Source organism: Lolium rigidum, chromosome 4 (assembly GCF_022539505.1).
Source record: "Lolium rigidum isolate FL_2022 chromosome 4, APGP_CSIRO_Lrig_0.1, whole genome shotgun sequence".
NCBI lineage: Eukaryota > Viridiplantae > Streptophyta > Magnoliopsida > Poales > Poaceae > Lolium > Lolium rigidum.
The window spans coordinates 98,479,086-98,501,013 of record NC_061511.1 but is presented as its reverse complement, the minus strand read 5'-3'; the positions used below and the strand labels follow the sequence as shown (position 1 = coordinate 98,501,013).

The following is a 21,928-nucleotide window of genomic DNA, read 5'->3' as shown; positions in this document are numbered from 1 at the left end:
GGAGCATCCCACTCGGCGAGTTCGGTTTCGTTTGGTTTGTCTTAGCCCTAGCCTAGGGAATACGGCACAAGACCCGCAGATGGTGCATGTGAAATGGGGCGAAGTTGATATCACAACCGTTGCTATTACTCATGTTTCTCGAGATTCGGTTCAGCATGACCCCACATAAAAAGAGAATCTACAGCTGTCATGTGTGTAAATCAATAGTACTCTTGGCATGTACCATCTAAATAATTAACAAGGACTTTATAAATCCAGCACGTCATTTCGCAGGACTACATGAACCTGTCATATGGACTACGTGCGTAAATAATAGAGGACTCTATAGATCCAGTTCACGAAATATATTTTTAAATATTAAATATTAGATTCATTTCGAAGAGTTCGTCGTCAGGAAGTCAAATATGCAATTAAAAACGAGTTTGCATTTGTTACGTGAAAGTTGTGCTCGTTTTTCAATTAGTAGTGCATTTAGAGAAGAGAATCTTCTCATATGAGTGGGTACATATGGGGACCACACTGATGACCATCCATTTGGCATGCAACGATTGTGATTTCGTTTTGGCCCCATTTCATATGCACAGATGCATTTCCGCACAAATATCATATTCCGAGCTTCCCAACCATGTTTTCCACAAAATGTACACATGTGTTCTCACTTGAGGCCGACGGCAGCCAGCGTGTGGACACCACTAAAGACATCAAGAGAGTCCACTAGGCCACGATTTGCCTAACAAATGTACTAGCAACGACTTGTGACTAGATTATTGGCGAGAAGGCCTGCAGCGCGTCACCGCTGTCGTCATCGTCTGCGTCTGGAATGGATTTGTTCGGGGAAGACGCACTGAGCACGTCAACCAGATAAACTAGCACTTAATATGCGGGGAGAGAGAATGTGAGAGATGCGTGCACTGTTGGGTGTGATAAGATTTATTTTTATTTTGCTAGCAAACGTGATGGGATAACTATCAACTACTCCTAAATAATAAATACAAAAAGAGCAGCAATCACATCACCTAATTGAGAGGCACGTGCTGGAGATGGTAGTGATCTAAAGCAACAAATATCTAATCTAGGGTGTCAAGGTGGAATCCCGGTGGGATGTCATTTTGTACTATGTAGTTCAAATTTTGATGTCAAAATTTATACTAAAAAAGTCAAATTATACTACAAGTGGGACAAAAGTGGGATCCCACTTGACACGCTTAATCTAATCTAAATACCAAAAAGAAGTCACATTATAAGCTGGAGCATAATTTACACGGGTAGAAGAAACTGATTCCTTTTTCGCAATTCACAAGTCTTATTGGCTTTGTCTTCTCTAGGTAGAGCCACAAGATACGTGTATGTATGCGTACAGCAATAGCAGGCCAATGTTTTGTAGGGAGTGACATTCAACAAATAAATAAACCAATCGATCTCTCTTCCTAGCTAATACTGCACTAATATACCGCGTATGTGCGTGTGTATATGCAACAAAACATCTGTACGTACACTACAAGGCAAGCGTACACGTATACGCTACGGCCCGTGCACGTACACGTATACGGCATGGTGGAACGAAGAGCTTGAGCTTGAGCTTAGCTTAGCAGAGGAGCGACTCGACGAACAGGTCGTCCCGGGGCTCGTCCTTGGTGCGCTGGAACGCGCCGCCGTACCCGGCTGCGGGGTTAGTGAGCATCTCCAGGGTGTAGGGGCTCTGCCCGGTAGCCGCCGGCCGTATGGGCCCCGAGCTGATCTCGGACGACGACGCGATCGGCAGCGCGCGGCTGGCGCCGGCGCCGCGGCCGACCGGCACGTCGTGGTTGTGCTTGCCCTCGTAGGTGGTGATGACGGCGCGGTTGTCGTGCGACGCCCGCTCGACGTGCTTGCGCACCGGGCAGCCGACGGTGGTGCACTTGTAGTAGCTCCTCGGGTTGGGGTTCCCCTTGACGACCTTCTGGCCGTACTTCCTCCACCTGAAGCCGTCGTCGAGTATGTCGATGTCGCTGAGCGTCTGCACGACGAGCCTGGGCTCGCGCACCGGCTTGCCGCCGGCGCCCCCCGCGCCGCCGGAGCTGCCTTCGTTGTCGGCGTCCTCCTTCCAGCGCTTGGCTTGGGGCTCCGCGCCGTCGCTGCGCTGCGAGCCGTTGTCGGCGTCGTCGTCGCCGAAGGTGACCGAGGAGTGCTCGGGCGTGGCGCCGGAGTGCTCGGGCCCGTCCTCGGCGCGCGCGACGGCCGCCGCGCATGCCGAGGAGGAGGAGTTGCGGCGCGTGGAGAGCGGCTTGGGGTGGTCGTGCGCGCCCTTGTAGACGATCTGCGTGATGCGGCCGTCGGCGAGCGAGCGCTCGACCTTCTTCTTCATGGAGCAGTTGGCGTAGGTGCACTTGTAGTAGCTCCGGGGGTTCTCGCTCCCCTTCACCTGCTTCTGCCCGTACTTCCTCCAGTTGTACCCGTCCTCGAGCTGCTTGTTGCTGCTGCTGTTTGTGTTGCCACCGCTGCTCTTGGTGCTCGCTACGATGCTCTTGCTCACTTCCACCACTTTCTCTTGTTCCTGCACAAGCGTATCCATCTTGTGTCAGCTGCTGCATACTTAAAATTAAGCTAGATACCGAGAATTATGTGTGTGTATGTTAGTATGTATGTACCTTGAAGGAGGGGAAAGAATTTGTTTGAGAAGCGGCGGCGTTGGAGTTGACCGCGTGGAAGGAGAAGTCCGCGAAGGCGTTGTCTCCTCTGCTGAGCTCCTCTTGCTGGGAGGCGATGAGATCCTTCCAGTCATATTTCTGCGCCGGGATTGCGCCGGTGGTCGGAGACGCCAAGATCTGATAAGACAGATACAAGAAACAACTCAAATCAGTACAGCTGCTGCTAACAGTTAGTGCATACTTATCAAAGAAGAAGAGAAGGGATGATAGGATGCGCACGTTAGAGTAGTTGAGGAGGACGGGGGAGTCGAGCAGCTCGGCGGGGCTGAGACCCGCCGGGATGGAGAAGTAGGAGAAGGGCGAGCCGGGCGGCGGCGGCGAGATGGGCAGGCTGGGGGGCTGCGCGGACTTGAACTTGGGCACCCCGCCCCTGCTCCCCTGGCTGAACCCCCTCGGCGAGCGGCGCTCCCCGTCGCTGGGGCCGGAGCCGGAGAGAAGATCGGTGAAGGAGGTGATGAAGTTGGGCGGCGTGAAGGTGAAGGCTGCGTGGTCGAGGCTCCCCGCGGAGGACGCCATGGCGATCGTCTGGACGGGAGGGGATTGGGAGAGGGGTGTGATGTGAATGGAGGACTGGAGTGGTTGCTCGCTCGGTGGCGCCTTAAGTAGCTGCCGCCGGTAGTGGGCGAAAGTGGCCACTTGCGACAGGCGTGAGAAGCTTCTGGTCACTGACACGCGGGGGCGGGGCGGGGTGAAATGTGAACGTGGTGTTTAGGGGTGTTTCCGCGAAGGGGGTTTTGGGTCAAAGCTCGTGCGGTTTTGACCAGTCAGCCGAGGCGGCGTGGTTCGGCGAAGGGAGTCGAGGATGGCATGGGACGTGGGCGGGCGTTTCCGGGAAAGGAAGCCCGTGTGGGTCCCGCAGGATGAGAGGGTGCCCTGGCGTGTTCCCACGGCAAAGCAGCATCATGCATGGTGAAGCTAGTGGAGTAGCATTGTAATTGGCGATTACAGGAGTGGCGGCTCACGCACGCACCTCGTACTACCATGTCATCCACTTCCTTTTAAAAAACAAACTTGTACTGCTGTGGTTTGGCTTCGACCAAAGTCAAATTCCATACTTCCTCTGTATCCCAATCACCTGCCGCAGATCTATCTACTCGCAATTTAGGTATAGATAAATCTAAAGAAATCTTTGACACTTAATTTGGAACAAAGAAAGGATAATTTAAACAAGTACGTTATAAAAATATCCAAATCCATGGTCCTAACAATATGTATCTACTTTCGTATTTTATCAACAACGAAAGACCTTTTAGATATTTTAAAGTGAATTAGATACCGATTATCCAAGAGATTGTAATAAGCTAGCACATGATCTTGCTGCCTATGGTGTGCGTGGGCATGCATAAACTCAGTCTTGTTGGCTGGAGGCATTGCCAAAATTTGTAAGTGTCGAGGCGGTCAGCAGATTTGCTGATTTAATGGAATAGAACGTTCCATGTAAAAAAAAAAGAGATACATGTTGAAACAAGCGAGTTGCATATTAAAGCAACGTTTAGATACATGAAAAAAAAAGCTAAAAGGTCTTGCATTAATGACCTAGCGAGAATTTGAAGTTGTGGATGTTGATATTCTTTTGCTATATTTGGTTTGAGTTTGACTAAATGTCGAATTTTACAAAAAGGATAGTGCCGAAATCTTTTTTGCACCAAATTGTCCTAACTCGAGGCTATTTTGTTTGGCGATCTCTTGAGGCGGTTAACCAGACATGTTGATAATCAAAGTTCTGGTTTATATCTCCATGTCTACCACGTCCACTATGGGTTACTGAAGAAAATGGATTAGGGATAGTAAATAAAATAGCTTGATAAGAAAGGTTAATGTTTTATTTTTTCTACTCTTGGAATAATCAATATCATACTAATTATAAATAAAATCAACAGCATTTCTTACGAAAGAAAATGGACTAGTTAGGGTCCTTGGGTCCAATTTGGAAACATCCTGACAAAAATAACAAGCTTTGATATGAGAAAACATGACAAATTCTAAGGTTTAAGTGAATAATTGTCAAAAACGATAGTAAATATGGGAATCATGTCATGTTGTCAACGTACTACCATTTACGCAGGTATGAAGCCAATATAATACTCCCACTAAGCCCATGTAATCCACTCTACGTCTTATACATTAGATACAGAGCATTGTCTTACCTTCTATGACATGTAATTGGGGATCGGTCACACCGTCTATCCCTTTTTCAACTGGGTAATCACCAGGGCATTGTGTACTCGTGAAACCCTAGCCAATCGGCACCTCTGAAAGAAGCTACCTCATGCGATATTGCCAATTTTTTTTGTTGTAGATAGTCCGAATTCATAGTCAAACCTATCAGCCGACATCATTATGGAAGCCAGGATGGCGGCCGACGTCTTCTTCATCACGCGTGACAGCCATCGCCTTCATACTCGCGTGCGGGGATCTGTAGCGCCGTGGAAGCTCACACCAACGACAACAATTTCCTTTGCCACGACATCGCCTTCGCTGCGCCGCAACCCTCCTAATGTGCGTAAGCAAGTACCCGCGTCAACACATCCCTCAATTTGCGGCGACACTCCTCTTTTCCTTGATAATTGTCAGATAGAGATTAGTGCATGGGGAGTGTGCTTTCCACCTATGTTTCATATGGTTGAGTTTTTTCTCTCTCCTTTTTTTCTTCTTTATTCTAAAAAAATGTGTAACTCAAACCTTTTCTGATACAAGTTGCACTTTTGTAAAGAAATGTGCACCTCCAATTGATCGCAATACAAATAGATGTGCAAATAGCAACCGTGTGTCGATACAAGATGCACTTTTCTCAAAGATTACACAACTCTAACTAGTTTCTCATATGAGGCACTTTTTCTCAGGACATATGTAGCTCCAACCAATTTTGATGAGTTGTAGTTTTCTCAAGAAATGAACACAGAGCAACTCGATTTTGTTATAATCTGCCATTTCCTAAAAAAAATATGATTTTGATCGTACTTTTTCGTAAGAAATGTGTAATAGCAAGATATATTGCATGTGTGTTGCACTTTTTACAAGAAATATGCAACTAGCAACCGATATTCGATATGAATTGCAGTTTTTAAAATAAATGTGTAAATCCAACTGGTATTTGATATTGGTTGCACTTTTGACACGAAATGTGCAACTCCAACTGTTATTCGATGCAAGTTGCGCTTTACTCAAAATACGTGCAATTAGCAATTTCAAAATGCGCTGCATTTCGTTTTCTCAAGAATTGTGCCCCCTAATCGATTTCACCTGATTTTTACATTTTTCCAAGAAATATGTAACTCTGGCCGTTTTTTATTTGAGTTGCACTTTTTCTCAAGAATTGTGCAACTGGAATACTTTTTCATATTTTCTTTGATTTTTGGCTATTCTTTAATTATAGTTACTTTTTTTCTTTCTCTTTGTTGATTCATAATAGTTTGAGTTTGGTACGTCAAGCCACACGTGATGACCAACTACATGCAAGATTGAATGCTTTGCTAGCTTGTGGGCTTCGAGTTCGAAGATCTTCCCACATGAACAAAAATACACTCTCTGAAAATTGTAGATCTTGTCGTAATCTCCCTCGTAATGGAACTATGATTTCCCAGTGACTTCCCTCAAATCATCGACCACTGTCTTGCAATCAGACGCAATGTAAACTCCCTATAGTGCTAGGTGCTAGCGTGAGTGCCACTCGACAAGCTATGGCTTCCAGGTTAGCAGGGCCGGTAATCCCTTTTATAATCACAACTGAGGCTCCCGAGTATACTCAATTTTAATTACTAGCGCCTTGATTGTAGAGTCGTTTCTATTTCATGACTCTAACTTAATTTATTTTTCTAGACCACTTGTAGTTTTATGTTTAGACCAGACAATTAGGCCTAGCTGCCCAACTAGATCATCTACAATAAGAGATGCTCAGGGAGGTGCTTAGAAAAATAAATCAAGCTTTTTGCTAAGCATTGGTGCTTATTTGTATATGAGAGGTGCTTATTTAGGCATCTGGTGCTTAGACAAATAAGCACTGGTGCTTAGACAAAAACTAATTTATTTTTGTAAGCACCCCTTTAAACATCTTTCATTGTACATGCCCTTAAGAAACAAAAGAAAAGCCTACAGCTGTGTAGCAGTTTGGGTAGTTAGTACAGCTAGCTCGTTATATATCCGATCGGCCCATTGACGGGCAGCACTCATCAATTAAGGCTGACAACTTTATCAGTCGACTGATACACAGCCACAGTGCCACATCCTTAATTTACACCGGTTTGAGACAGTAAACTTGCTATCCGATCAGGTCCTACTTGTAAACCTGTCAAATACACCTAGGTTTTAGCCAATTCGTGAATGACCACAAAGCCTATAAAAGGCACCCAACCCAACAAAAAACCGTTAAAGCATAGCAAAAAATCTGAACTGCCAAGTTCCAACCAAGAAGAATCCAAGAAAGGGATATCTGAACAAGTTAAAAGTTATCTTTTACTAGGAAATGAACAAAAGAATGAACCTGTATAACGGAAAGTCGGAAACATAACTAAGATGAATAGAGTTTCTGTTTTTCTAAGCAGATGCTGAATACAATGTATCCTTCAAGTATCCGAAGAAGATTACAAAATCTTATCCACTCCACACAGCAGAGTCCAATCAAAAGCAGTCCCAACCTCATGCAAGTTGGTAGTGTTTATCATTGCCTGAAATGAGAAACGAAGTCATCAAACATGTGGGAACCTCTGCTGCACTGCATAATAGTTTCTAAGTAAACTGAATATCATAGCGTATGTTATAGATGTAGCATGCCCACATACACCAAAAAACTGAAGGCGAGAAAGGTAACAAACCAAACTAAATATGTCGGATTTCTAGTGATACATATCAGCTTTTGTGAGACCATATAGGCCACAGAATTGAAGAACCTTTCTGAAATGATTCAGCTCATCTTACTGTATGCAATCAAGTTCAGGTAGATTAATCACTACTGCTTCACTAGCTGTTCCCCAACATGTAGAAGAACTGTGTAACCTCTAGTAGTGGGGATTCAGCTCCAGGAAAACATACTCTAGGGCAAGTTCACATAGTTTAGTTTAAACTATAAAGAGAAATAACGCCGGCCAATGTTCTTACCCTTGCATTCTTCTAACCACACACTTTTTCGTAATTGATTGCTATTGGTTGATATCATCATTTCCGTCATCAGAATCAGAGTCACTAGCATTATATCCTGAAAAGACAAAAATAAATTAGCAAACTTGTTCGCCTAGCGTAAACAGCTCCCAGTGGTAATAAAATAATTACACAAACTTTACTGAAAAATACCTGGACGTTTTGTGCCGACCTTCCAGACCGAAGACCTATATCTTGATGCCTTCTCCATCCATTGTCTTCCCTTAATAAATGGAAAGAAAGAATGAACTAGAATCAGAACATAAAGTTTGGCAGGTGATGTTGCAGTTTACACTTCATAGCATTTCTAGTTAGACAACATGAAAGAGAGATTTCTAATAGCAGAAAACCTAGTATGAAACACACATTAGCAGGGGTATATCTATCCAGATCCTTAAGATTCAGGTCCGATAATTATTGGGATCTGTTCCAGGTGATGCATCGTGAGAGAAGTCATCTTCAAATAGGACAATATGAACTATGAATGGCAAATGCTCGATCAGTCCTCAACTTACAATCAATTGCATACCTAAGGGTACAGATGCAGCTATGATTCCCGAGGGGAAGTAGCAGCAACTGAAAGGACTGAACAGACAAAACCCTGTTTTACGGATTGCTATGACTCTGATGCAGCTGCCAAGAGGATTTCCCATTTTTTTCTCGAATACACGCCAAAGCGCGTGTCTTTGTATATTAGAAGAAAAGCCGCAAAGAAAGCGGGTGGTACAACAATGTAGCCAAGCTACAAGAAAGTAAGAGAAAAACAAAAAAGAAGGAAACAAAAGAAGGGGAAAAAACTAGGAGGTCTGGAGTGCAGGGGAAGGCGACGGAGAGCTTTTGCACCAGCTAGCATCCACAATTTTGCTTCCTCGAAGATTGAAACGACCAGGTGTTGTTGATTGGGGATTAAGGTATTTTAAGATGACATCATTTCTTGTCTTCCACAGCCGCCAGATGGTGAGCAGGATAAGAGATTTCACACCTTTTTGCAGTGCAGGGCTGTCATGGGAGGCAGCTGAGGTGAACCAGGTGTTGAAGCTCTCATCAGTCCGAGGCATGCAACCCAGCAGGTCCAGTTTGGAGAGACAATGAACATTGGACGAGCAGATGTGAAATAGACTCAATTTCCTGATCACATAGCGCACATGTGTCATCATCTGACAGACCATGGCGCATGCGCCTCTCTGCAGTCCAGCATCGATCAAGAGATGCAAGCCAGGCGAAGACCTTGCATTCGAGGGGGCTCCAGCATTCCCAAATTGAACTGTGATGAGGGGAGAAGGTTGAGCCTTCCAAGAAGGCCTTGTAAGCAGATTTAGCTGTGTAAAAGACAGATTCAGAGAAGTTCCAGGATATGGGGTCTTGGGAATCCGGCTGAAGCTCTTGTTCGCCAATGATGTCGACCAGGTGAAGAAATTGGATGGTGGCCTCAGTGGAGTGAGTGGCGGTGATGTCTCTGATCCAAGCACTCTCAGGCAAGGCAGAGGTGATCGTCCGGCGCTAGATGGCATGGGGGTTGACAGCAGCGACCACGGCGGGGGCAAGATCAGCAATGCGTTGCCCAGCAAGCCATCTATCTGACCAGAAAAACAGTTTAGTGCCGTCTCCAAGGGTGGCAGTAGTAGCAGCATGGACCAGGGCTTCGTCATGGCGACCAAGCTTGATGGGTAAGTTTGCCCATGGTCTAGTACTCTCAGTGCGATGGAGCTGCGCGAAGTGCCCATCCCATGCGTTTCAGATCGAGGACACCCAAACCACCATACTCAATAGGGCGGCGGACATCCTTCGAGGCAACAACATAACTGCCTCCACCATCGTCACGACCTGAAGACCAAATGAATGAGCGCTGACCTCTGATGATAACATCCTTGATTGGTTTCGGCATATCAGTGGCAAGCATGGTGCGGATGGGGGCTGCCGAGAGGATTTCCCATTTGATACGTTTGTATCTTACTATAGCTTATCAATAAAATAAGACTGAACACCAGATGATGGTACTTCAGATATCCTTAACCCCATTAGCCCCCTAGTGATACAAAGCTCCAAAAGCATTGTTCTCCGAGTTAAATTTCTCTATTTTAACAATGTCCTGATGATTATTCGAAAATAAAGAACAAAGAAGGTACCAAGCGGATTGATTGTACATTCACATAGTATTGATAATAATGAGATGAAATACTGTAATAACTAGGCAGACTTAATTATTAATTAATAACAGTTGAAATGCCATGGTAAATATGTATATTATATAGGCTATTTTCTATTCAGTGCCTCAGCAACAAAAACTCATTTAACTGCTCGAATAATCATCCGAAAATAAAACCACAATTCTTAAAGCAGATGTGGTCACCAGAGTTGGTAGGTATCAAGTATCAACCCCTCAGCTAGCAATGTGTTCAAAAATGTATGCAGTTATGTTTTTGATGTAGGAAATCAGCATTGGTGATAGATAAAAAAATGCACTTGACCACCTGTGTTTTAAAAGATTGCTACTACCTCAATTATTAAAATATTAAATACAAGCACAAAAACAAAATGCAGAATTTAAATTTTGTGCTTATTTACGGAGACGGTATAAACTTTAGGCATGTAAGTGCTCCATCATTGAATAATTAATTCCAAAAGGTTAAGAATATAGTAAATACCACATTTTTAAAAACATTATCTAAGTAAAACACACATATGTCAAAGTTCGGATCAACAATGTCTAGATGTTCAGAAGAGCGAAAAGAAGGAAAAAAAAATACTTTTTCAATTGGAAACTAAACCTCTAGCTTCACTTGTCTCCATGAAATAAGAAAATGTATTAGAAAAAAATGAAGTTATTGGACGCGACTAGCTCTTATTTGACTGAGAAATAGCTCGATCAGATGATGTTGCCTTTTTCTTTTTCTCTTTTTTAAATCCATATGGATATTTTTGTGTAACACGCCAACAATTTCTGAATCTCGAGAACAGTTATTTTGTACGGAATATTTTCTCGCTCATCTTACCATTTTTTTGAACCTCGTGAACATTTTTCCGAATGTACTGACTTTTATTAAACCTCATGAACAATAACTTCTGAATTCTACGAACATTTTTCTCAACTTTCTAACTATATTTCGTTAAAAATATTTTTTTAGTATATGATTTTCGAGATTTACTAAAGAAAGGGAACGAATCCTAGCACGCTTGATCCAACGGCTTGGGACGGGACTGAGCTCTTACTTGAATCTTTGTTACTAGATGAGAATTGGCCATTCCAAAAGTTATTTAGTCAAATCCCAAGCAAAGGAATTAACCGGGTTGGTTCCTGTGGGCAACAGAGCAAAATAATACAGGAGAATAACAGAACAAATCCTTGCTTCTACCAATCTTAACTTTCTTAAGCCCCATGCGTTGAAAATATTTAAGTAAATGCCGTTGAAAATATAAGTAAATGCCCTTGAAAATATCTAATGTTATCTAAAAAATATTCTCTTAACAACAACATGATAGATGCGACCAGAAATAAGTAAATCCCTTTGAAAATATCTAATATTTACCTACTAATAAAGGAAATAAGATTTCTTTCCTTTTTTCGTCTAACTTAAAATTATCCTTGTTTTGCTGGCGAAATTACAGTGCTGCCACCTATTAGTAAAAAAATCAAAGAAAAAAACGGTTCATTACATCCTATACTCCGAACTGTCGCTCGTACGGTTAGTTTCGTCCCTCCAAAAATGTCCCCATTAGTTCGCGAGCATTTGCTGGGCTAGCTCTGGATCAAATAAATGCACACTTCTCTTATGGACCATGAGTCACCTTTCCAAATTTCACTTATGCCAGGCATGGTCCAGAGAGCTGGGTAAAAAGGTAAGTCTAAATTAGTCCCACCTCGCTTCCTTAGACGTATTCTGACCAGTTCATATACGTAAATTTCGTTGATATCAACAAGATACCAAGCAAAACGGAAGCAGAAAGGAAGGAATTAACTCGTTGGAAAAGGAATCAAGCTTGACCAAGCCGAAGAGCGGCAGCTAATAATGCCGAGACCCAAGAATGAGCCGTGAAGTGCCGTAGGTAAGAGCTCTTCGTGGCACATAAGCGATGGAATCCAAAGGAAATTCTCCAATTTTCACAGGTACAACAAAGCCTTCAATTAGATGCAGGTTTTTGTTTGTCTGTCCAGATTTTCTGAAATCTCGCCAAAAACCGGTTATTCCGAATACCACCAAAAAACCTTTATACCGGACGAAACATACCAGTATTTATATAATCTGCTCAAATTTAAAGATTTTTTTATTAATTTTCAAAAAAAACTTGCATTTAACATATCTCGAGCGGCATTATGACTGCTATTTCCGGAATTTCCGAAAACTAATAATATTGGTGTCCACTGATATTTTTTTTCAACCAAGAAAAAATCCTGAGTAGATGCACAAATCAACATGGCTAGACATAAATGAAAATAGGGTCGGGATGAAAGACACCACACGAGAGGGGCTTCCGTGGCCACTTCGTGTCTCCGCGCCCGGACAAGAACACCGAATCAGCATGGCTAGACATAAATGAAAATGCGGTCGGGATAACCAGATGTTCACGCGGGAGAGGCTTGTGCGGAAACTTTGTGCCTCCGCACCCAGACAAGAACACCATCGAGAGCAACGCGGCCTGCAGACAGAGACGTGACTTGAGTCACAACTCGCCGAGCACCTGCGGTCGGGTGTCAAATTTTCTCGACTACAGTTGTCTCGAAAAAAAAACCCAGTAGTAAAATTAAAAAATATTCAGTAAAATATCAACCCTTATCTATTCATCTACATATTTCCTGCTAAAAACTAAGACAAAGGAGGCTAGGAAAACATGGCTCGATCCACTTTGGGCAGAATTTAGGTCGCCATAGAAGTTTTTGTTCAAACATTGATTTTTGAAATTTCCGTTGGAACGCACAGGCAATTGTGCTAGTGTTATCTAAAGACAAGCAAGCAAAAATTCCCCTTGACAATAACTAGTTTTAAGCGTTGGCTTGGTGGCTAGAGCTCAGGGTGTTGAGCCAGCCCACCGAGTCCAAAGCGAGAAATCGCTGGACGGCGAACTAAACGGGTTATCATAATTCCACATAATGACATGGAAAACCAGAAATCCTTGCATCCTAACCGTCCTGGCAAGGAACAATTCTCTTATGAAAAGATCTTATAGAGCGCCAAGAATATCTAACAGCCGGATCGAACCAGAAAAGTCTATGGATCCGCATCAAATTGGATCCAACAAAACTGATTAGATCAGCCAGCAACGTCAAACAACGAAATGCATCTCGCACAGTCAAACAGCCTAATCCATCCACCTTTGAGCACACTGGTAACCAGCATAACACACCCCGAGGTACACTTGGATCAAGCATGAAAAACGTCCGCAGCCGTGAGGGTGGAGAAGGGAGAGGGGGAAAGAAGAGGTAGCGGACCACAGGGCAATACCTTGTGCTCGTTCCTGGGGATTCCGTAGCCGGAGTTATACATCTGCGCGACGAGCACCTGCATGGCGCTGTCGCCGCGGCGCGCCTCTTTGAGCGTGTCCTGGAACCAGCGCTGCACGCAGTCGTCCACCATCTCGGACAGCGGCTTCCTCCCTTCCTCGGCCGTCGCGCCGTTGACGACCTCCATGAGGCTGCTTCCTCCTTCGAAGGTAGATGCCAGGTGGCCGGCGGCGATGTTCGGGTTTAATTTCTTGGGTAGAACCACCGCAGCCGCCGCGCTGAGGAGATGGGAGGGAGAGCAGAGGTAAAACAGGGGAGGCGCGAGGTGGTGAGGAATACAAATACGAAATGGACCAGGGGATTTTGGTAAATTTGTTGCCCTTTTCTGCAAGTTGCCTGGCGCCTAGCACCACGCGGTTTTAAACGGGCACGGGCTACGGGTCTCCGGGATAATTCGACTCGACCGACTTCTTTTGAGGCTTCTCAGCTGCTTAGAGGTGAAAATAAGCCGAAAAGAACTCAAATTTAAGCCGTTTCTCCTAGCAGCCAGCTTAACCGATTCCTTTAGGTCTTGTTTACTTCTCTGGTATATTTGGGTTTGGGAGGGAGAAATACCGGCCCACGAGCAAATCCCGAAATTTCCCCGATAGCCCGTTTACTTCTCTGGTATATTTGGGGAATTCCCCGGCCCATCCCCTATCTTCCCGGCCTGGTAAGCCTCCTCCTCGGGTATTCTCACCCACGACCCTACCCCCGTGTATTTGGTCGTGGAAGGAGAGATGAGGCGACGGCTGCGGGGGGAGGAGACGGCGGTGACTGAATGAGCAAACCACAACGGCGATGACGAGTTCCTACTCCGGCGACAGTTTTCCGGTGAGCTCGCGCCTCCTCCTCTTTTCCCCTTCTCCCTAGCTAGGGTTTCTTGGTGTTGTTGCTGTCCACGACGGAGCTCCGGCATCTGGATCATCCTGCTGACCCTCCTCTTCATCCCGTGCCGGTGCATCGTCCTCCTCCTGACGAGGACATTTGGAGGAGCTCGAGGGGCTGTTCAAGGAGGCCAGCAGATTGCGGAAGAAGATCGACGCCCAGCTGGAGGATTTGGCTTGATTGCGGGTGGATGGGCACCCGCGATAGCTGCGTCTAGCCTGGGTCGAACTTCAGGTAATCCAATTTCTCCTATTCTGGTCGAGGTTGTTGATTCTGTTTCGGAGTATTTTGTATGGATTGCAAACATACAAAAAGTTTCGGAGTATTTTGTATGGATTGCAATAGTTTTTCCAAAAAGAACTAATTTACATGTTGTAGGATTAGCAGCTTTGTGCTAGGCCTTGTGGAAGCTAAGAAATCGTGCATGTTTTGAGCTCAAGCTGTTTAAAGATCCAGCAAATCATTTGTTACTAGGAAGTATTGGCGCGGCGACACGCCGCACCCGTGACCATAACTTTTTTCTATGAGACGTTAGTGTTACCTATTTGTCAAGTCTTGGGATCTCGAGCTCCGCCTTGTCGATGTATGTGTACTTGTTATTCTGTAGTGATCATATATGATGCTAGAGGGGCAAACTTTTATAAATGTGGGTGTGGTGTATTTGTACTATTTTTATTTTATTAGTGCTAGAGGTTATTGTGAAAAATATCATGTTGTGCTATATATTTGGTATGCATTCGTCAATGGCTTCAAAATATTTGATTGATGAATTGCAGAGTGGCTGGTTTGAAAAATAACTGTGGAGAAAAGAGTTAAGCTAGTTATCTTTTTTGAGGATCGACATGTATGGAAAATAAAAGGAATGAAGCACAGTATTTGTACCCATTGTAAGTATTTACAACATGCTAATTTGTATAATTGATACTTTCGATTTTTTTATAATAAATTTGTATAACCCGTATGTAGGATGATATTGAAATGAGGAGGCAATTTTTGGTTCATATTTTGAAGTATGAGGGGAATGAGGCTCTAAACAATATCCCAGCCATGGAACGAAGCATTATAGATGACATACTTAGATGGACTTTTATGAAAGAAGCATAATAGACATTGTTGCTTGGTTCATGTTTTCTAAGTATTTATGTAACTATTATAATACATTTATTTACTTATGCATTTTATGTAACTAGGTGTATGGATCATGTATTTCGAGACGAATTTAAATGCCTTTATAAGTATGGAACGTGCGTTGCACGTGCACGCTTACTAGTACTACAAAAAGAAAAACTGAGGGCATTTGTTTTGTGAGAAAAAAGTCTACAACTTGTTACTTGGCTGGCCGGCCTAATCACAATGTTGTTGTGTGGCCTCTTTTTGGGTACTGGGTCGATCTGCTGGTAACGTTGACGGGCTGGGTTAGATGAGCTTTGCTAGCGGATTTGATCCATATGTTTTACTATGTGAAGTCTGCTGAAGTTCATAGCTGCTTTTGCTCCGGTGAGATATATATCTTCCTTCTCTTGACCGATTGTTGCTGATAATTCAGAATTGCAAACTGTGCAAACTGATATACATACCCCGAGAGCATCGGATAGTCTTATAAAGGTCAGCTAGATTAAAAAAAACCTTTGTGTTTTCCTGATTATGAGAAGTAATGGTCAGCCCCTGCATATCTCTGTATAATTAGCCCCTGCATGCTGAAGGTCAGTAGGAACCTTAGATGAAGACAAACTTCGGTTAGTTAAGCAAACTGCTGTTATCTGCATGCACGTAAGGTAAATTAATTTGCAATGGTCACTGTAGAGCTATATATTAAGATAGCTGAACATAAATTCTCTAAGGAAACCGAACATCATAAAACTAAAGCTCAGTGTAAAAAAATTTAGTGTTGTCATCACCAAGCATGAGTATGATTTTATTGCCTAAGTAGGGCATATTTTTTGTAAGTAATACTTGAAAACTTTGTGTCCCTATGGCGAGGTTAATATTGCACTGGAATAAACCGACAATTGGAGAAGAGTACAGGAGAGATTATTCAGTCTTCTTTTCCGAGGTACAAAGCTGATTGGTCATGGTGTTCTTGCAACAATATATTTACATTGATTGAACTAATAAAAACGCAAGGTGAGGTACAGAGGCTTGTACTTGTCCTCAGTTACAACCATAAGGAGGCAACATAATCTAAAGAAAGAAACGTAGCAGAATGTGCTACAATGTGGATCCAACAATGTTCGGAAGCCTATTAGCTTCTATAGAAATCAAGCATTGAACGCTTATACCATCTGCAAAGGGCTGAGTTAAATCGGTAAGATGCAAAGGCAATAATTTGATTTGTAGTTATGTCGGTATGACTTCCATGGCAATACGCCTGGATCTCACTACCATGAGCCAAAATCTACTATACAGCAGGTTCATTCAGATCACCAGTTACACGCCCACGCCCATAGGTTGTGAGGCGAAAAAATAGAAGAGGGCAACAGTCAGCTCGAGCTGAAATGAGAGTGTGGGTGCATAAGTGCCTTCCTGATATTTACAGAAAACATAGGACGACTTGGCGAAGCCTAGTAACTATGTAAATTTTGTCGAAAGATAACTATACAAATCTAACATACATAAATGGTGAACAATAGAAGGAATTTATTCTCTCTAGAAGTTCATAACTGAAGTGATGGCCCCAACTGTAGAAACATTATGAAGATAATGACACCTTACCTGACCTTTTCTAGGAGTTATAGCATCAAACCTTATCCAAACCACTACACACTTCTATAGTTTTGCCTTGCTCACTTGAGATATGCACCGCTAAAGCCAAGCTGACAAAGGAGTAGATGGCAAACAATCTAGTGCAAAGCAATGAATTACATGAACTGTAATGAAATCATGAGAATACAAATTAAAACATACCAACATGCATCAAGAAATTCAGCTTGCATACTTGTTCCACACAGAACTTCAGTGCAATACAATAAAATACCATTTCCCTCAAAAGACTGCAAGCCAACCTAAATAGCCCATGTCTCAGTTACATCTGATAAAATTTATTTATCTAATTAAAAATAATAATAATAATGAGCACATGAACAGGTCTGTACAAACAATTAAAAGCAGAGAATCAAAACATAGTATTTATTATTTTCTGAAAACCGTCAAGAAAACACGGTCCACAGGGTAACAGAAAGGATTTTACGTCCTGATTACCAATCATTCTATGCATTTTTTTGTGAGGTGTCTACAATAGTGTGTATTTATTTTTGTGGATGCCATTGCAATTTACATTTCTGTGGTAAGATTATATACCATCATGGTGAAGCCAGCAGTGAAGTAGTCTTCCACTTGGACCATCTAGTGGTCTTCAAGATTAAATTACCGCTCATCAGATTTACCTATAAATCAGTAAGATAGAAGTTGCTTGCATGAATTTCATACATAGTCTTAAGGGTTAGGAGGTGACATGCATACCTGGTAATTGCATTTCACATAACATAACAAACAATTCAGTGAAGGCTCAAGAATGAAAATCACAATCCAATAGTTTGAAAAAACATCAGACATCTCTGAACTCTAAAAAAGGACTAATATCAGAATTCTGTGGTGTTGTTTATACTCACATCTAGAGAAAAGAGATTTCAACCGGGAAGGAGAAGCATAAACCCTGCTAAATGCTGCCTCCCTACAATAGCTTCCTAGGTGCAGAACGAAGTATGTTGGAGTCAATTTTTGAACTCAAGCATATGGCAGTTAGGCAGTCCCTGGAGTTAGGAGATAATTCTGCTTCATGAATACAAAGGGATCATCAAGACCTCTGTCTTAATTAATAGATTGGGGCAAGGCTTTTGCCACCGTTTAAATTTTTTTTGTCAAAGTTGCCCTCCCCTGGAAACACATCAACCTTTGCAAAAAGACCAGGTACTAAATTTGTAGCTGTACCTGTCACCTGCAAGCACATGAACTTAACTGTCTAAGTATGATCCTTAGCTGTGTAATTTGGATGAATAGATGAGAATCAGTAGAAGCCTAGATACTTAACACTGCATCAAAAACTCAGCAGAACAACAGGTAGTCAAAATGGTCATCGCTTAAATGGAAAACCCAAACGAGATGCCCATGCCTCAGAAAGCACTGACTGAAACCTGAGGCACCACATGTTGTCATGTGGCATGGACATATGCTGCAACTGATCTCACGCTGTATATTCTGAAAAAGCGAAAAAACAACAGTAAGTATCGAGTATACAGTTACACAACACGTGCAGGGATTGAAGATAAGAACATGGAAAAAATGTAGGAATCTCTTTGGAGATTATGGAGCACCTCTTGGTCCACTATGTTCCTCATCTTAGTAATGGGTTGTCCGTTTTCATCAAGTGCTAGTATTTTTAATCCTCTCGAAAACAAATCTCGGCAGTGGAGCAAAGCAAACACAAATATAGAATAATCTATATTAGTATAGTACCACTCTCTTATGAACTAATATAATAGGATGCACAGCAGTACCATTAACTCGAATCTTCCGCGTTTCGAGTACTAAAATTGGTAAGGAAGTGATGAAAACAATGGATGAACTGTCTTCGTGATCTATGATCTAAATATAGCTACCGACTCTGTCAACGAAGGATTTATTAAAAAAATACCAACCAGAGGCTAAGCACCATAGAAATTCTCAATCCGACATAAATTGTACTGCTAGCAGTCAACTATCTTAGCAAAGCCTCAAAGAATTAGCAAGAGTCCGCAGCTCACAAAAACAATATCTCAGTCTGCAGGATAAAGCAGTTAACAATCTTCAGCCAAAGAATAATGTGCTTCCATCTATCGGATAGTGCATTTGTATGACTCAAAATGTACACCCGGCAGGCAAGTATTTTTGTGTACATAGGAACAGATAGATTTTTATTCTTACTCTAGCAGACTCTTATGATGGCAGAACCAAAATTTACATAGCACATGTCTAAAAAGTGACTAAATGAAGTAGTAGTTCAACACAGTTGACGCCACTGATAACAGCAGCACCATTCTGCCAGTGAAAAAGCACACATACTCTTGACTTTACCTATCTCAAGTTACATCAACATAGTAAAACAATTTACTGTTGCCATTATTCTAGGTTTGTACATAACATCATGGTATTAGATTTGTATTATATCTTGTGTATGAATTTGAACTCCCAAAAAAAAAAATTGCTCAATTGAATTATTCTATCAAACTCCCTTACCTCTGTTAGCCGGGCCAAGCTGATATCTGTTAGCCCAGTTTGGTTCTCCGTCACGGCCAAGTCATGACCTTCAGCTTGTTGCACCATGGACAATTTGGGTGTGCCCCTGGACCCCTGCCAAGTCTGATGGAAGCCCTCAACCTTGGAATTCAAATTATTAAAGAAAAAGTTACAAACAGTGACCTGAAATTCCAAATATGAAATTAACACAAACTGAATATCATAAAACTATTTTTTATCAGAATTCAAAGTTGGAAAGGATACTTCTGACATTTGGATCAGCGGCACTCTCTAGCAGTATCCTACCACATTGCTCACTCCTGTTGGAAGCTGTTGTATGGTATTAACAAATCATCATCTTAAATTAAGATCTAGACACAAAAATAGGCAACACCAGTGATAACGGTGTCATCCTTCTTCTCGATGAGGTACGCATGACCGATGACCCAATGCAGCTGGGATGCTCGCATGATTCACCATGTTGTTCTTCAAGATATTTCCTTAAGAAAATGTGCATCGTCAGGAGTTACATCCAAGTTTCACAAATAGTCCAGTTCTACTCTGGAGGCTTCTTATCCTAAGAAAACCAGATAGCCAAGCAAGTGTTTGCAACTGGAAGAGGAAACTAAGATTCGTAAGAAAAAAATTCAAACCTTGTTGCTCAAAACTGACATGAACGAAAAAGAAATCACTAATAATTACAACAACTGGAAGGAACTACTATAATACTCTAATAAAATGTACATGTTATAGGGCAGGACACATAGCTCTTGTAAAATGTATACCAATGAAAATTCTGACACTAAATGATGAGACAGTTGAATCTTTCTGAATTTGTATAGAATCGAAATTGCCAATATAATCATGGATATCTGATAATAGACACTAATAACTGAAAGGAAATGTAAATAAGAAATAAAGCATGAGAAGAGCATCATGTTACCGTACAAAAAAACAAATTAAACCAAAACGGAGAAAATTTTGGACACTGGTTACCGTAGATGGCATCTAGAGGACTCCAATTTTTTGTGGTACAAGCAAACCTTACAGGTAGAAACGTTCTCGGGGGAACGGGAAGATACAAAAGGGAGTAAACCGGGGATCTCCTCCATCCGCGTGCCGCTCCAATCTAGCCGCCATGGTTCTGATGGGGACTTCATCTGCCTGACTGCCTCCACGATCCATCGCGCTCAGATCCGGAACGTACGGCCGCGCTGCAGGCTGTCGCGCGGCCAGAAGGTGGAGCGAGCCGCGCCATGGCCACCTACCACAGAGGAGGTCGGTTCATGTGCGTACGAACCTGACGGTGATGGAGCATCACCCCCTCGCCGGCGCAAGGAATGCCGATGACCTACTCATCCGCGGCGAGCCAGACGGGGAACACATGAACAGCGATACCACTCGCTGTCGGGATGAGGGGTAAAGGCGTGGGGACTGGGCAGGAGGAGGTGCGGAAGGCGATGAGCAAAAGAAGAAGGATAGGCCTGGCGGCGACCTTCTCCTCCATGCCGCCAGCCGACACAGCGGGCAGGGAGGAAGAGGAGGGCGTCGATAGCCAGAGAAGGATGCGGGCGGCGGAGGATGGGAGGGAGGAGGTCTCTTTTTCTGCGACTGTGAGAGATGGACGTGGAGCTTCGGGATAGCTCGAAAGTGGGACATCAACCGCTTTGACTATTTTAGGCTGAAAACGGGAGAGAAACCGGGAGACAGGACACGGAAGAAAAAAAAAACATGCAGAGTGAGGAGAACCGGAAGGTAACGGGAGAGTGCCGGTAACCATGAATTTTGCACGGAAAGGAAAAAAGACAACATAAGCAAATCTACAGTACTGGATTGCCATCTACAGTAAAAATCTCTTACGTGCCATGATTTGGTTGGACAAAATGACTAAGAGAACAGTGCCTAAAACTCTATGGTTTCAGCATATGGGTTCAACTTTGATATAGTTAATAATAATACATGTTCCTTCTTAAGATACTGGCGGGACTTCAACTTGGTGTTGATAAAAACGTTATTTTGATAGGTGCTGATAAGCTACAGGCGAATGGAAACTGATCACCAGGGGAATGGAAGCTCAAGCTCACATCGTGCGATGATCTGATGACCCGGGACATGGAAGTATCGAGTTGCAAGCCTCTCATCTTCCCAGAGGATCTTCACAAGATGTAGTGTCTCCTGGAGCTGTAGTTCTTGCCAGGTTATGTTAGCTTCTGAAAACTGTGTTAGCTGTGTTAGCTTTTGATACTGTGACTTGGTTCCAGAATATCCTTGGGGGGAGGTGTCAGTTGGTTTCTTTTTTTTTATTTTCTTCTTGTTTTGGCTTGTTGGTGAACATTCTCTGGAATGACACCAGGATGGTGGTTGTGACCGGATTGGTGGCTGTTCTGTTGTCTTTTTGATAGTCGAATCCGATATTTTCGTTTGGAAAAAAAAAGTACAGCTGTGGCCTGAAATTGTTGCTAATCTACTTCTCTTAGAACTTGGGTCATGCCTGAAACTGTTTTAGTTTTGTAGATAACTAATAGTTGAATGA

General features: G+C 43.0%; 2 protein-coding genes and 1 long non-coding RNA gene across 3 annotated transcripts; all 3 read right to left on the bottom strand.

Moving 5' to 3' along the window:
• Positions 1-1,268: 1,268 nt before the first annotated feature.
• LOC124649912 (probable WRKY transcription factor 26) lies at positions 1,269-3,246 on the bottom strand. Its single transcript, XM_047189479.1, has 3 exons — positions 2,907-3,246; positions 2,628-2,804; positions 1,269-2,533 (listed from the first exon to the last, which is right to left on the bottom strand). The coding sequence occupies exons 1-3, from the start codon at positions 3,201-3,203 to the stop codon at positions 1,586-1,588; spliced, it is 1,422 nt and encodes a 473-aa protein (XP_047045435.1). The 5' UTR covers positions 3,204-3,246; the 3' UTR covers positions 1,269-1,585.
• Positions 3,247-7,084: 3,838 nt separating this feature from the next.
• On the bottom strand, positions 7,085-13,544 carry LOC124649910. The gene is made up of 4 exons (XM_047189478.1): positions 13,259-13,544; positions 7,974-8,043; positions 7,782-7,878; positions 7,085-7,351 (listed from the first exon to the last, which is right to left on the bottom strand). Exons 1-3 carry the CDS (start codon positions 13,442-13,444, stop codon positions 7,823-7,825), a joined length of 312 nt encoding a protein of 103 aa, XP_047045434.1. The 5' UTR covers positions 13,445-13,544; the 3' UTR covers positions 7,085-7,351; positions 7,782-7,822.
• Positions 13,545-16,429: 2,885 nt separating this feature from the next.
• On the bottom strand, positions 16,430-20,266 carry LOC124705713. The gene is made up of 3 exons (XR_007004139.1): positions 19,396-20,266; positions 17,482-18,378; positions 16,430-17,186 (listed from the first exon to the last, which is right to left on the bottom strand). It is a non-coding gene; the product is annotated as an uncharacterized LOC124705713 (long non-coding RNA).
• Between the last annotated feature and the right edge of the window lie 1,662 nt (positions 20,267-21,928).

Bases quoted from the DNA above. Each gene is read 5' to 3' on its own strand.
- LOC124649912 (XM_047189479.1), bottom strand. From the start codon at position 3,203: ATGGCGTCCTCCGCGGGGAGCCTCGACCACGCAGCCTTCACCTTCACG. The intron at 2,805-2,906 runs GTGCGCATCCTA...CTGTCTTATCAG, and splicing joins TCCTCCTCAACTACTCTAAC to ATCTTGGCGTCTCCGACCAC. The intron at 2,534-2,627 runs GTACATACATAC...ACGCTTGTGCAG, and splicing joins ATTCTTTCCCCTCCTTCAAG to GAACAAGAGAAAGTGGTGGA.
- LOC124649910 (XM_047189478.1), bottom strand. From the start codon at position 13,444: ATGGAGGTCGTCAACGGCGCGACGGCCGAGGAAGGGAGGAAGCCGCTG. The intron at 8,044-13,258 runs GTATTGCCCTGT...CCATTTATTAAG, and splicing joins TCCCCAGGAACGAGCACAAG to GGAAGACAATGGATGGAGAA. The intron at 7,879-7,973 runs GTATTTTTCAGT...TTGTCTTTTCAG, and splicing joins GGTCGGCACAAAACGTCCAG to GATATAATGCTAGTGACTCT.